The sequence below is a fragment of the Mobula birostris genome, chromosome 10 (genome assembly GCF_030028105.1).
Source record: "Mobula birostris isolate sMobBir1 chromosome 10, sMobBir1.hap1, whole genome shotgun sequence".
In the NCBI taxonomy this organism is placed as follows: domain Eukaryota; kingdom Metazoa; phylum Chordata; class Chondrichthyes; order Myliobatiformes; family Myliobatidae; genus Mobula; species Mobula birostris.
This window is the reverse complement of record NC_092379.1, coordinates 97890628-97905567: the sequence shown is the minus strand read 5'-3', so window position 1 is coordinate 97905567 and position 14940 is coordinate 97890628. Positions and strand designations below refer to the sequence as shown.

The following is a 14940-nucleotide window of genomic DNA, read 5'->3' as shown; positions in this document are numbered from 1 at the left end:
ACAGGTTACTTTCTTTCTTGTTCCTTCTTAAAATGTGGCTAGCAGTATATTCTCTATTTAGTGGGGTGGGCTAGGAGAGGGGAAAATATCTTATGTGGAAAGGAAGATATCTAGTGTGGAATTTCCTATCATCAGAGCAGATATGATGAAGACATGGAAACGAGGTGAATGGAATGAAGTCAAAGGCTTAGATATATAGAGTAGAAGCAGGCCCAGCAGCCGACCAAGTTCATGCTAACTATCAGTTGCTCATTACGTATAGGTGTTCGATGGCTCTGGGCCTTTACTCACTGGAGTTTAGAAGAATGGGGGAATGGTGGGGGGGGGGGGTAGATGGTGGATCTCACTGAAACCTTTTGAATATTGAAAGACCCATCTCGGGTGGGTATGGAAAGGATGATTGAATTCGAGGGAGAATCTAGGACCAGAGGGCACATTCACAGAATAGAAGGATGTCCCTTTATAACAGAGACAATGAGTAATTTATTTAGCCAGAGGGTGGTGAATCTGTAGAATTCATTGCCTCAGACAGCTGTAGAAGACAGGTCATTGGGTATATTTAAAGTTGATAGGTTCATGATTAGTAAAAGCATCAAAGGTTATGGGGAGAAGGCAGGAGAATGGGGTTGAAAGGGAAAGTAAATCAGTCATGATCGATTGGTGGAACAGACACAATGGGCCTATGTCTTATTACCTTATGGTCTTATTAACTCTAATCCTATTCTATTCTCTCCACATTTCTATCAATTCCCCCAGAACCTATCACTCACCTGCATAGTATAGAGTGTCCAAATAAAATTCTGCCCTACGTGTTTTTGTGACTTGGGAGGAGATTGCAGCATGTGGAGAAAACCCAATTTCACGTAGACAGTAACAGAATTCAAGTTCAGTTTATTGTCATTCAACCATTCACATATACTGCCAAACGAAACAATGTTCCTCCAGACCAAGGTGCACAACACAGTACATATAACTTACACGCATACCACAAAGTTATCTACCACAAATAAATTAACAAAATATCAGGTGCACATACGATACAAATTAAAAGGTAAACAATATAACACCACTGTCATTTCAGACATGATGAGACCTGGGTGGTGGAAGTTTCAATAGTCTCAAGGTCCTGAGGAAGATGCAGTTCACTATCCTAACAGTTCTTTTCCTAATGCTGTTTTACTTCCTGCTTGATGGTAGGGGCCAAAGAGATTGTTGGATAGATGGGAGGTATCATTGACAATGCTGAAGGCTGTACATACACAGCGCTCCTGAAAAATGTCTCTGATGGGTGAAATAAAGACCCTGATTATCCTCTCAGCAGTCCTCTCATTGCTTTGTAGAGATTTGCAGTTTGATGCCTTGCAATTCCTGTACCAGGTGGTGATGCAGCTGGTCAGGGCACTCTCAAAGGTTCTCCTGTAAAAATTGGTTAAAATGGGGGTGGGGGGAGACTTGCTCACCTCTATCTCCTCAGAAATGGAGCCTGCACCTTTCTAAAGTTCACAATCATCTTTTTAGACTCATGGTGTTGTGGTCACACCATTCTAGCAGTCTCTCTACCCCCTCACTGTATGCTATCTCATCATCGTTGCTGAGGCCAGCCACTGTTGTGTCATTAGCAAACTTGATGATTCATTTTGATCCAGATCAAGCAGTGCATTCAGACATCAGAAACATGAACATCAGCAGACTGAGCATGTAGCCCTGGGAAGTGCTGGTGCTCAGTGTGATGGAGCTAGAGATGTTCCTGCTACCATGGACTGATGTGGCCCTTCTGGCAAGAAGTCCAGGATCCACACAGATTTCATTCCAAGTCCATATGATCCAGTTACAGAGAGAGGTGATGAGGACAGTTCGCTATCCAGCTTCTGAGGGATAGATGTATTAAATGCCGAGCTGGTCAATAAGCAGCATCCTGGGATATGAGGCACCATTTTCCAGGTGAAACAGGATGGGGAAGAGGGCAGAGGCTATGACATCATCAGTGGACCATTCTGAGTGATAAGCAAACTGGAAAAGGTCCAATGTAGCAGGAAGATGGGATGTAATGAGATCCATAACCAACCACTCAAAGCATTTCATTACTGAGGGCAGTCATTCAGCAGGTTACACTCTTTGGTTCTTGGGTGATGGTGGCTTCTTGAAGCCTGAGGGGACAGTGTTCCAGAGAGATGTTGCAGATATCTGTTAGAACCTCTGTTAACAGGGTTACACAGACCTTCAGCACCTGACCAAGTACGTTATCAGGCCCTATTGCATGACATTGATTGACCCTGGCTAGCATCTTCCTCACATCAGCTGTGGCCAGACAAAGAGCCTATTCCTCTGGCATGGGGGGTGGTGGCGGGAAGGGGGGCTTTCCTCGCTGGTACATAGTCGCATGCATCAGACTGAGCATTACAGAATGATAAGGAATGAGGAATGAATCAGGTCATTGGGGCAATGAGACAGCAGACATACCAGCTGCACCACGTTCAGGAAGCAGGGACAAAGGAGGCAAAGTCAAAATAGTTGAGGGAATCATTGGATTTATGATGAATGTTAGTAATTAACTTAATCCCTGAGCTGGAGATAGATGTGCCAGGTCAGAGAAAGGAAGAGTCAGATATTGACCATATGAACAGGACCAAGGTGCAAATTGGCAGCAAATGGGGTCACAGTCAGGGAAAATGAATAGAGAGAAGCACCCTGAATAAGACTGGACATACTGTATCTCATGAAGAGATGGGCATATTTGGCCCCACTTGTGGTCCCATATCTATACTTCTGACCTGGAGAAAGTGAGTGAAGGGAATTTTTACAACATAACAAATGCAGCCAGCCAAAGGAGAGAGTGATAGGAAAGGCTACTCAAGGGAAAGAATAGAGCTAAGATGGGAAGATATTCTGAAGAGCAAGAGAGGTGGAAGCAATGGTTCTCTCGGGACAATCCTACCAGCAGAACTTTTGGGACAGGTAGAACTGGGCTGTGCAAGAAATAGAAGGTTGAAGACTGTGCAAGGAAATTTTAGAAAAGATGTAAGTGACAATGACCTGTTATTAATGGTAACATCATATATCAGGATTGGCTATTAAACTGGCAGTCAAATATAAGTTGTGACTCATATTAACTTATTGACAACTTCTTTCTTCAGATTGAAAATGCAGAAGAAAGTCCCATGTCTCCAATGACACCTGATGATCTCATGTATCTCAGACTAGGGGACAGGGCCTCATACTCAGCCAGTGAATCAGAAGAGTATGTCAACAGTCCACTCAGTAGACAGGCTTCAAACAGTGAGTACCACAGTAATCATAGAACACAAACTGTGAGCCACAGGAATGTGCAAAAATAACTTTTGTTTGTGTTTAGTAATGAACATGGGAATCATTCCAAAGTGTTTCTAAAATGTAGTATTGTTGTAGTTTGCATTCTAAATACAGTGGATTTGGTTAACTGGAACACAATATAACCAGTATATTTGACCAATTAAGCAGCTGCTCCAATTGGCCAAAGTTTCACAAAAAGTTAAAAAGTTATTTTAAAAAAGTCAAAACACTGTTTAACTGAGTAACAAATTAGGTACTTAACTGAAATATAGAACAAATTAGAACACTACTAGTACTACTGCAGTACCATAAAACTCTATTAGTTCCTAACAGTTATCAACAGAGGAATTCATCCAGTGACACACATCAAAGTTGCTGGTGAATGCAGCAGGCCAGGCTGCATCTCTAGGAAGAGGTACAGTCGACGTTTCAGGCCGAGACCCTTCATCAGGACTAACTGAAGGAAGAGTTAGTAAGAGATTTAAAAGTGGGAGGGGGAGGGGGAGATCCAAAATGATAGGAGAAGACAGGAGGGGGAGGGATGGAGCCAAGAGCTAGACAGGTGATTGGCAAAGGGATAAGAGAGGAACATGGGACAGGAGGTCTGGGAAGAAAGACAAGGGTGGGGGGGGGGGGAACCCAGAGGATTGGCAAGGGGTATAGTGAGAGGGACAGGGGGAGAAAAAGGAGAGTGAGAGAAAGAATATGTGTATAAAAATAAATAACGGATGGGGTACGAGGGGGAGGTGGGGCATTAGCGGAAGTTAGAGAAGTCCATGTTTATGCCATCAGGTTGGAGACCTAATCAGTTCCCCTCTACCACCTCTCTGCTCCGTCTAGCGGAATTAGTCCTTACTCTTAATAATTTCTCCTTTGGCTCCTCCCACTTCCTCCAAACTAAAGGTGTAGCTATGGGCACCCGTATGGGTCCTAGCTATGCCTGCCTTTTTGTTGGCTTTGTGGAACAATCTATGTTCCGTGCCTATTCTGGTATCTGTCCCCCACTTTTCCTTCGCTACATCGACAACTGCATTGGCGCTGCTTCCTGCACGCATGCAGAACTCGTTGACTTTATTAACTTTGCCTCCAACTTTCACCCTGCCCTCAAGTTTACCTGGTCCATTTCCGACACCTCCCTCCCCTTTCTAGATCTTTCTGTCTCTATCTCTGGAGACAGCTTGTCCACTGATGTCTACTATAAGCCGACTGACTCTCACAGCTATCTGGACTATTCCTCTTCTCACCCTGTCTCTTGCAAAAACGCCATTCCCTTCTCGCAATTCTTCCATCTCCGCCGCATCTGCTCTCAGGATGAGGCTTTTCATTCTAGGACGAGGGAGATGTCCTCCTTTTTTAAAGAAAGGGGCTTCCCTACCTCCACTATCAACTCTGCTCTCAAACGTATCTCCCCCATTTCACGCACACCTGCTCTCACTCCATCCTCCCGCCACCCCACTAGGAATAGGGTTCCCCTGGTCCTCACCTACCACCCCACCAGCCTCTGGGTCCAACATATTATTCTCCGTAACTTCCGCCACCTCCAACGGGATCCCACCACTAAGCACATCTTTCCCTCCCCCCCCCCCCCGCTTTCCGCAGGGATCGCTCCCTACGCGACTGCCTTGTCCATTCGTCCCCCCCATCCCTCCCCACTGATCTCCCTCCTGGCACTTATCCTTGTAAGCGGAACAAGTGCTACACATGCCCTTACACTTCCTCCCCTACCACCATTCAGGGCCCCAAACAGTCCTTCCAGGTGAGGCGACACTTCACCTGTGAGTCGGCTGGGGCGATATACTGCGTTTGGTGCTCCTAATGTGGCCTTCTATATATTGGCGAGACCCGACGCGGACTGGGAGACCGCTTTGCTGAACACCTACACTCTGTCCGCCAGAGAAAGCAAGATCTCCCAGTGGCCACACATTTTAATTCCACATCCCATTCCCATTCTGACATGTCTATCCACGGCCTCCTCTACTGTAAAGATGAAGCCACACTCAGGTTGGAGGAACAACACCTTATATTCCGCCTGGGTAGCCTCCAACCTGATGGCATGAACATCGACTTCTCTAACTTCCGCTAATGCCCCACTTCCCCCTTGTACCCCATCTGTTATTTATTTTTATACACACATTCTTTCTCTCACTCTCTTTTTTCTCCCTCTGTCCCTCTGACTATACCTCTTGCCCATCCTCTGGGTTCCCCCCCCCCCCGTCTTTCTTCCCGGACCTCCTGTCCCATGATCCTCTCATATCCCTTTTGCCAATCACCTGTCCAGCTCTTGGCTCCATCCCTCCCCCTCCTGTCTTCTCCTATCATTTTGGATCTCCCCCTCCCCCTCCCACTTTCAAATCCCTTACTCACTCTTCCTTCAGTTAGTCCTGACGAAGGGTCTCGGCCTGAAACGTCGACTGTACCTCTTCCTAGAGATGCTGCCTGGCCTGCTGTGTTCACCAGCAACTTTGATGTGTGTTGCTTGAATTTCCAGCATCTGCAGAATTCCTGTTAATTCATCCAGTGAACTTAGCCATGTTCTTTTGATTGACCGTAAATGAACAAAATCAGTGCAGACACCAAATGGAATTCATGAACTGCCTTCATGCAGTGCTTTCACCGATTGCATCCTCCAAATCTTCATTTTCATTGTAACATGCAAGATGATTGTTGATATCTTCAAATTCTTCATTGTTCCTAATTTGTTGAAGTTATGAAATCATTTCATTTTCACTCCCAGCCATTTCTGGCGTCACCAAGCCTCAATGCTTGAAACTGCAGTGTGCAAAACAGTTCTGAGTAGTCTTGCTGCTTATTTCTCACCAACTAACAGTGACAAAAATCATTGCTTTTGAACACAAGCTGACTCAATTTAAAATTTGTTCACTTTAAGCACAGTGTAGCATCTAATGGCCACATATGCGCACGACTGACGCAAGTTAGAAACTGCTCGGCAACAGTCTCCTGTCCCAATTAAGCACCATAGTGTCCCAAATAAACTAAAGGAATCCCAGGTATTTTCTTGATTAGTTTTTGTTCCTTAAGAGTTGTCCCAAATAAGCAGCTACCTTAATTAACCAAAGGCCCAATTATTGGGAATCCACGGTATTTAATAATCTTTATTGTTTCCAATGATAAATTGAAAATCGAAGCTGTCGAATAATTACGCTATTAAGAACACCAAAAGATCAAACAATGATTACAATTTGCCATCTTCATTTATCCTTCCTGTTTCCAATGCTGTGGTTGTCTCCCTGTGACTCTAAACTGTTATAGTGGCAGAGTATTTCAGAATAATTATGCAAGTTGATTGAGAGCCTTTGGACAAGGTGAGATAAAAGGTATGGATGGAAAAGACATAAAATGGGCTGAAATGCAATTTCACCAGCTGCTTTACATAATTTGTAAAGGAGGTCGGAGCAGACAGTTTGGGATTAAGAGTACGAGATGAGGTTGGATACCAAAGAGAGTAGATTTCCTGGGGCAATGCATGTCTGAAAAGTGATGGACCACTGGTCATGACCCAGGAAGAGAAAAAAGGAAGTGTCAAGGTGTTAATGTCCAGTCTTCATAGTTTGACATTATTTCCCAGCACTATCTAATCTTTTGATCTCGCAGTAAAATAACACATGAAGTATTCAACTAAGGACAGAAAAGTGACACCAGAAAACATTAAATGATGCAACATTCACCAAAACAGTTAATGTTTGAGAGAGTTCCTTTAAATAAAAAATATTAATACCACAGGTATTGAAACTGTATTCAAGTGTATATTTCTCAACCAGGTGGAGATCCATTTACCCCGGATTCTGAAGCCAGCAGTAGAGACAGTGTCCAATTAGATAACGTTCCACCTCCATACTTTGGACCGTTCTGTGGCCGTGCCAGGGTCCACACAGATTTCACTCCAAGTCCATATGATTTTGAATCTTTGAAACTCAAGGTAAGACATTAGTTTGTAGATATAGTTTGATATTCAGGAATACATTATTCACAAAAATCATACTGCAGGAGAATACCCATGTCCATGGTTGGTATAGATGATCAAAAGGTTCTATGCATATGAAGAAGTTGTTCAGTAACTGCTTGACTTCATACCATTTTTAACAAAAATAGTACTGAGCAAAACTGAATTAAAGCTAAAAATAAACTGAGAAGTTTCCATTTTGCAGAATTAAGGTTATAAATAGCTAAATGTGTTCTTCAACATTGAGTATTAATGTTACATATATTACTTGCTTCACAGTCTCAGATACAAACTGTGCAATCTTTCCAATAGATTCTCACCGTAGCTCCAGCAGTTCTGGCAGATTAACAGCAAGCTCCACTGAGACCAGCAAGGTTCTGGCAAGGTGGCGCCAGTGACCAAAGGCAACATCTTGCAGGCAGCGTACAAAATTACTGGATATCTTCTTAATGTACAGTACTTCTTAATCTTCCGAACTGGGATAGATTGCAGCCTGTAATTTCCCTTTTAAGAATGTATTTTTGGGCCAACTGCATGATCTGGAGCTTCTGCGATCTCTGGGGATCTTGGTCTGGAGTGCAACCCTGGCCATCGCTGAGGCTGAGCACTGAGTCAATTCCTGTTGGTGGAATACCAACCCGTGGTCAGCTCCTTTACTCCGCGCCAATTAAAGTGACGAAAACGAGAGTGGAAAATGAACAGGTGTTCAGTGCCGTCTGCTTGTGCTTGACCGGTCTCCCTCTTGTTGCTGCCAGCAGAAGGTTCAGGAGTCTTGGGCCCCAAGCCTCAAGGTTCGATCTCCTTGGCGGCTTGTCGCTCGTGGCTCGTCGCTATAGACTCACTTTCGGCTGTGGTTTCACATTTAATGGCCTTAGTGCTGAATGCGCTTTACTATTTGTGCAATTTGAACAGCGCCGAACTAACTAACTCAGTGGCTCTGGCCACGGCCATCACCTCCTGGATTGGCTTTACTTGCCTCAGGGCCTCGTAGCTGTGGACTCTCTTTTGGGGACTCTACGGTTTGATGTTTAATGTTCTATGTGTTATTTGTTCACTTCTTGCCATTTGCGCAATGTTTTTTTCACACATCTGATGGTCTTGTTGTCTGGGGGTTGCCTTTAAATGGGTTCTATGGTGTTTCTTTGTTTTGTGGTGGTCTGCAAGAAGACAAATCTCAAGGTTGCTTGTTAGAATGGGTTACAGGGATAAATTGGCCTGTACACTATCAAAAGGTACCACATTTTGTCTGGAGTTCCTGATTTAATCACTGAATCACAGAATAAGTAGAAATACAGAAGTAGGCTATTAGGCTCAAGATGAATATCAAGACCTAACTACTCATCTTGTCTGTTGCCAAGATGGTACTAAGCTGCAGACTCTTTCACGGCTCAAGCTAAGTTCTTTTTTTTCAACTTTTTTTTAAGCTTCGTAGGGATGGTTTTGGGGAGGGAGACGGTGTCATGATTCAGGTTAAGTTTAGGGACAAAAACGTGAGGGAATTGGAGGACAGGCCAGAGTCTAAGCCTCCAATCTAAGCTTCCATCATGAGTAAGACTAGAGTTTGAAGCCTAATTTTTGGGGTCCTGTTATCGGCAAGGCTGATGCTCAAGACCGAGAGTTCGGGTCCTCATCATCATCATCATCATCTGAAGTCCTCCAACACTGAAGACCAAAACCCAAAGGTCAATCAGAAGTCCAGATCAAAACTTGAAGATCAATTGTTAGTCCAGATCAAAGCCCAAAGGTTGACTGGGAGTCCAGATCAAAGCTCAAATGTCGATTAGAAGTCCAGCAGTCGAGACTTGATGGCCCGAGTCTGTAACTCTCTGAGTTCGCCAGGAAAGTTGGGGCCTAGTGTCTGTGAATCCACGTGTTCGCTGGAAGCTAGAGGCCAAAGACTCCCTGTCCTTGGGTTAGGAGACTGTATACGTGCATGGGTGTGAGTGTGGGAGGAAAAGGGATTGCTTTGCTATTGTTGCTTTGTTGCTTGTTGTGTTCTGTGTTCTACTGAGCATTGTAGACATGCTCTGTTGGTGCCGGACTGTGTGGTGATTCTTGAGGGCTGACCCCGGCACACTCTTGTGTGTGTTGGTTGTTAAGATAAATGATACCCTTTCACTGTATGTTTTGATGTACATTTGATAAAGAAATCTGAATCATGTTTCATATCACTTGATCTTTTTTGCTGATCTTTTATTTCATGTCTCCAATTTTTGATCGCAGTTCCAATGCAAGTTTCTCTCCATCTAATCTGTAATAACTGTCTTGACCTCTGTCATGTCCCCTCACAATGTTCTCAGTTCCATGAAGAACTACCCCAACTTTTCCAGACTATATAGCTAAAGTCTCTCATTCTTGAAAGTGTTTCAGTAAATGCCTTCTGTATCCTTCCAGAATACTCATCTTTCTGAAAGTGTGCTAGCTAGAATTGGATGCAATGTTCCATTTGTAGTCAAACCAGTATTTTATAATGGTTCGCTGTGCTGTTGTACTCCATCCCTCTAGTTAAAAGCCCCAATTTATTGCATGTACTTTCTCAAGCTGAGCTGTAACTTCCAATGAAATATGCATCATGATCTCCTTGTTTTTATACCTTGTTTAGAAGTGTGTCTTTTAGGCAGCATCATCCCTTTACAGTCATCCTGCCAAAATACAAAACTTTACCTTCCTCAGCATTAAATGTCAACACCTTGTTGTCGATTACTATGTACCTCACGGATTACTATGCCTCTAAGTTATATATCATCTACAGATTTGGAAGTTGCATCCTATGTAGTCACATCCAAATCATTGGCATGTATTTGGTCAAGTTTGAGTATATTCAAACATCTGCACTATCCTGATGGTCGGATAAACAACCCTTAATTACCATTGCTTCCTAGTACTTAACAGATGTTCCTTCTATGCTCTTTGGGCCCCTCTTATTCCAAGGCATTCAACCATGATGACCAGCTTATTAGGCTACTTCATATCAAACATCTTTGGCAATCAAAATATACATAAACATATTTCCCTCATCGATCCTGTCAAAGCAAAATGATCCAGTTAGTTGGATGCAATTTGTCTTTAGCAAAATGCATGTTGGTTTTGTCAATTCAATCCACACTTGTCCAAATGACTACACCTATGCATATTACTGTTTCTAGAACTTTCTCCCCAAGAGGAAGAAATGAGTGATCCACAGCTGTTCAGGTTATTCATAATCCTTTTTTTTCCTGCAATGGTGACTGCAATAGTCCAATTCACAGGAACAAATCCGCAATCTACAGACACCCGAAATACTATGGCCAATGCCTCTACTTTTACAGGAACGATACAGGCATGGTTAGAGCATTGGCTGATTGGTAGGAGGCAGCAAGTGGGAATAAAAGGATCCTTTTCTGGTTGGCTGCCGGTGACTAGTGGTGTTCCACAGGGATCGGTGTTGGGACTACTACTTTTTATGCTGTATGTCAGTGATTTAGATGACGGAATAGATAGCTTTGTTGCCAGGTTTGTAGATTGGTGGAGGGGCAGGTGGTGTTCAGGAACCAGGAAACCACAGACAGACTTAGACAGATTAGGAGAGTGGGCAAAAGAGTGGCAAATGAAATATGATGTTGGAAAATGCATGGTCATTCACTTTGGTAGAAGAAATAAATGTGCAGACTATTTTCTAAATGAGGAGAAAATCCAAAAATCTGAGGTGCAAAGGATCTTGGGATTCCTTGTACAAAACACCCTAAAGGTTAACTTGCCATTGAGTCAGTGGTGAGAAAAGAAAATGCCACGTTTGCATTTATTTCAAGAGGTCTAGAATACAAGAGCAGGGATGTGATGCTGAGGCTTTATAAAGGCACTGGTGAGGCCTCACCTTGAGTATTGTGATCATTTTTGGGCTCCTCATCTAAGAAAAGATGTGCTGGCATTAGAGAGGATTCAGAGAAGATTCACAAAGATGATTCCAGGAATGAAAGGGTTATCATACAAGGAACATTAGATAGCTCTGGGTCTGTACTCACTGAAATTTAAAAGGATGAAGGGGGATCTCCTTGAAACCTTTTGAATGTTGAAAGGTCTTACCGAGTAAATGTGGAAAGGATGTTTCCCATGATGGGGGAGTCTAGGACAAGAGGGCACAGCCTCAAGATAGAGGGGTGTCCATTTAAAACAGAAATGTGGAGAAATTTCTTTAACCAAACAGCGGTGAATTTGTTACCACAGACAGTTGTGGAGGCCAGGTCATTGGGTGTATTAAGGACAGAGCTTGATAGGTTCTTGATTGGACATGGCATCAAAGGATGCAGAAAGAAGGGTAGGGAGTAGGGCTGAGGAGGGGTAAAAAAGGATCAGCCATGATTGAAAGGCAGAGCAGACTCGATGGGCCAAATGATCCAATTCTGCTCCTATATCTTATGATCTTTACTCACCACAGTAACATTGGATGTCTCCCACCTAGGCCAGCTTATCCAAATTAAGTGTAACTGAGTTTTCTTCTGACTCTTTTAGTCCACTCAGAATCTAAATCGTATCATCCTTTGCAGGGACTCCAGCTTTATCTTTTTCCTTGGCGAAGACTCAGCTATGCTTTTTGTCAACATATTCAAATTTTCTTTGATCTTTAATTAGCCCCATTTCTCTTCTTAAAACCCTTTTCCAATTAAATATTTACATTATGATATAATAATTGATTCATTTTTACCTCTCTCTCTCACACACACACACACACAGAGTTTTTCTTTTTCCTTTATTAGCTGTCCCAGGTATTCCGTAAAAATTCTAGTATTAGTAAATTGGCATCTGCCATTTTCTCGGCTTATTTTTTTACTCTTCCTTCTTTTGGTTATTCATTGAGTACAGCTTCAAGGCCCTGCTCGTCCCCCAAAGCAGAGTACATTGGAATTGATTTATTATTGTCACACATTCCGAGATACAGTGAGAAGCATGTGTTGCATCCTCTTCGCACAGTGCACAGTGCACGAAGTCAGAACAGGGAAAACAATAACAATGGATTTTTCAGAGCTACAGAGAAAGTGCAGTGCAAGTAAACAATATGGTGCAAGTTCATAATGAGGTACTTAGTGAGGTCAAGATATTCTGTTGCTAAGGTTTCTTCATTTTATATGCCTCCCATTATTCAATTATGTTTGTGTCCATCAAGATTTGGTCCCAATTACTTTAAGATCCATAGTTTAGATTATCTGAAAACATATCTAAGACTGAGCACAGATGGAAAGTACCTGCCCTGACCAGACTACACAACAGTTTTATGTCTGACAGTCTCAGAACAGCTCTGCTCATTTGGAAATTTAGTAGTACTCTCTTGTGTGAAGATTTGAATAGATAGATTATAACACAGAAAATAAACAATCATTGGAAGTGATGGGACTAATTCTCTCTTGAAAGTTTAGACAGGTATGATGGCTAACCTTATCCTATTTGTCTAATTTATTTTCTATTTGCTAACAGAAAGGAGATATTATAGACATAATTGAGAAACCTCCAGTAGGGACATGGACTGGCAGGTTGAAAAACAAAGTAGGATCCTTTAAATTTATTTACGTGGATATCCTACCAAATGAAGAAGAACAACCTCGGAAATCAAGGTTGTTCAACAAGAGCAAAAGGCCAAAGCCTAAGAACCTGCAAGAGCTATTGGACAGAATTAATCTACAGGTGAGATGTGTTACGCTGTTAATATCAGAGAATGCACGGGTTTAACGTTATAAAACTGTACTGTCCAGGGAAAATTTTAGTAGCCGAAGTTAAAAGGCAGCCCTTAAGTGGCAACTGAAATGCTCAGCAAATGCACATTCCATTTTCTGTAACGTTAACAGCAAATACACAGGCTTTCTGAATCTTGTGATTAAAACTCAGATGAGAATGATGAAAGGCAAATCGTACAGTTCATTTAAAGTTAGACCTGCCTCATCAATTATTCAGAGTTGTGATGTCCATTGGTATTATGGATAGAAGTTAGAAATGGACATCCTTTATTGAAGTTAGACAGCAGTCTACACAACCATGTATTAGAAGTCATACATTCAAACTTTATATTATAAATAGAAGATGCAACATTTTCTCCATGTTTCAGCAGTGAAGCATAACTGCACTGTGAACCACTGATAAAATGCACTTACAGCAAGTTACTTCCCCAGGCTATTCTGACAGCACTACCAAACTCTCAGTTTCTACCACATGAGAACACCACTGCCTGCAGGCTCTATTCCAAATCACACAATACAGACCTAGAAATAGTCACAATTGATGTAACGATGTATGCGTGGATAAACTCAGCTTGACCTTTCAGAAGGCTCAGGCACTCATATCAGCTACACCAGAAAAATAGCCCTGAGAAGACCACCAGATAGACATACGTACGTTACTAGTGATTGTTGAAAAGCCCACCATCCTCAATATATTCCCTCTGGATACTTCAAGGTCCAATTTGATTCAAAGAAAGGAAAAAAAACAATCACCTGAGACTCATCCACCTATTGGCATGCTGGTGGGTTGTCAGCAGTAACGCAAGAAGCTGCCTGTGATGCGTGGACATGGGGGTTGTCACTCAGGCTGTCCACATACTGATGCAAGGCAATTTCAAACATTCATTCATCAAGTGTGCCTATCAGTTCCTGTCCTGTCAGAGCTAAAACAAGTTACTACCCAGCATCAAGTATTCTCCAGAAAACGTGAAACAAAATTTAAAAAAATCATATAATTCTATTAAAGAAAAGAAAGAGTTAACAATATAGAAGGTTGTTGAACAATCACACAGATGTCTTTGTGTGTCTGGAAACACTAAACATTTCTATTTTTATGACTCAATATGGAGGAAACCCAAGGCTTCAATAAATGTTGGGATAGGCAGCTTAGATCTCTGGCCTGATGGTTAGTGACCTCTGGGATTTTGGAGATCAAGACGACCCCACCATCAACTATTCCCATTGCCTCCCAGTGACAGATTCAACTACCATGTGAGAAGGCAGTTGAGTATGTAGGTAGTGCAAGCAATGACACCTGATCCATTAATATTCACATTGCAGTTCTTTAATGTGGTGGTTATAGTTGAAAATGCATCTGTTCATGGTGTAGACATGAAAATACCTTGCTGTGACTGCTCAAGGAAACTGATTAAACTTCCATTCCGAGTAACACTGAAACTGGTTACGTTATTCCAACCATTGCTCTGAATTACATGATAAGGAATGGAACCTGGAACTGCTGGTGTGTATAGCTCCGTACAGAGTACCCAGTTCATGTCTATACTCATTGCTAGATCTGAACTCTATACTCTGTTCTGTTCCAAAGTACTATCCTAAAAACAGTTGTGGAAAGATGATGGGAGCCTTTTACTCCTTTTCTTGTTTTCAACATGTTGAGAGTGGGGTACTTCTCTTGCATGTGCAGTTTTCATTCCCAAAGTAAATCAAGTATTATATCATATTAAAATACTTGAAGAAGTTTTAAAAGATCATAAATTAGCCTTTCTCTATATAGTCAATCATTTTTAAAAACAGCCCAGATTCAAGATTTTCAGGGGGAAATGACATATTTTTCCCCCTCCAAATCAAATTGCAACAAATAGCTTTTCAAGTCGAAACCTTACATCATTTAAGAGGCCAAGTATTCTAACATGCAATTTTTTAAACAATGAAATAAGAAATACTGTAAATATTTTGCACACCAAA

At 42.2% G+C, this 14940-nt stretch overlaps 1 protein-coding gene across 1 annotated transcript in view; it reads left to right on the top strand.

Annotated features, from left to right (window-relative positions):
* sash3 (SAM and SH3 domain containing 3) overlaps positions 1-14940 on the top strand; it is a 64030-nt gene that overhangs the window by 35947 nt on the left and 13143 nt on the right. The window contains exons 4-6 of the mRNA XM_072270666.1: positions 3135-3276; positions 7089-7246; positions 12719-12925. Coding sequence (XP_072126767.1) covers positions 3135-3276; positions 7089-7246; positions 12719-12925 — 507 coding nt within the window. The remainder of the gene's footprint in view (positions 1-3134; positions 3277-7088; positions 7247-12718; positions 12926-14940) is intronic.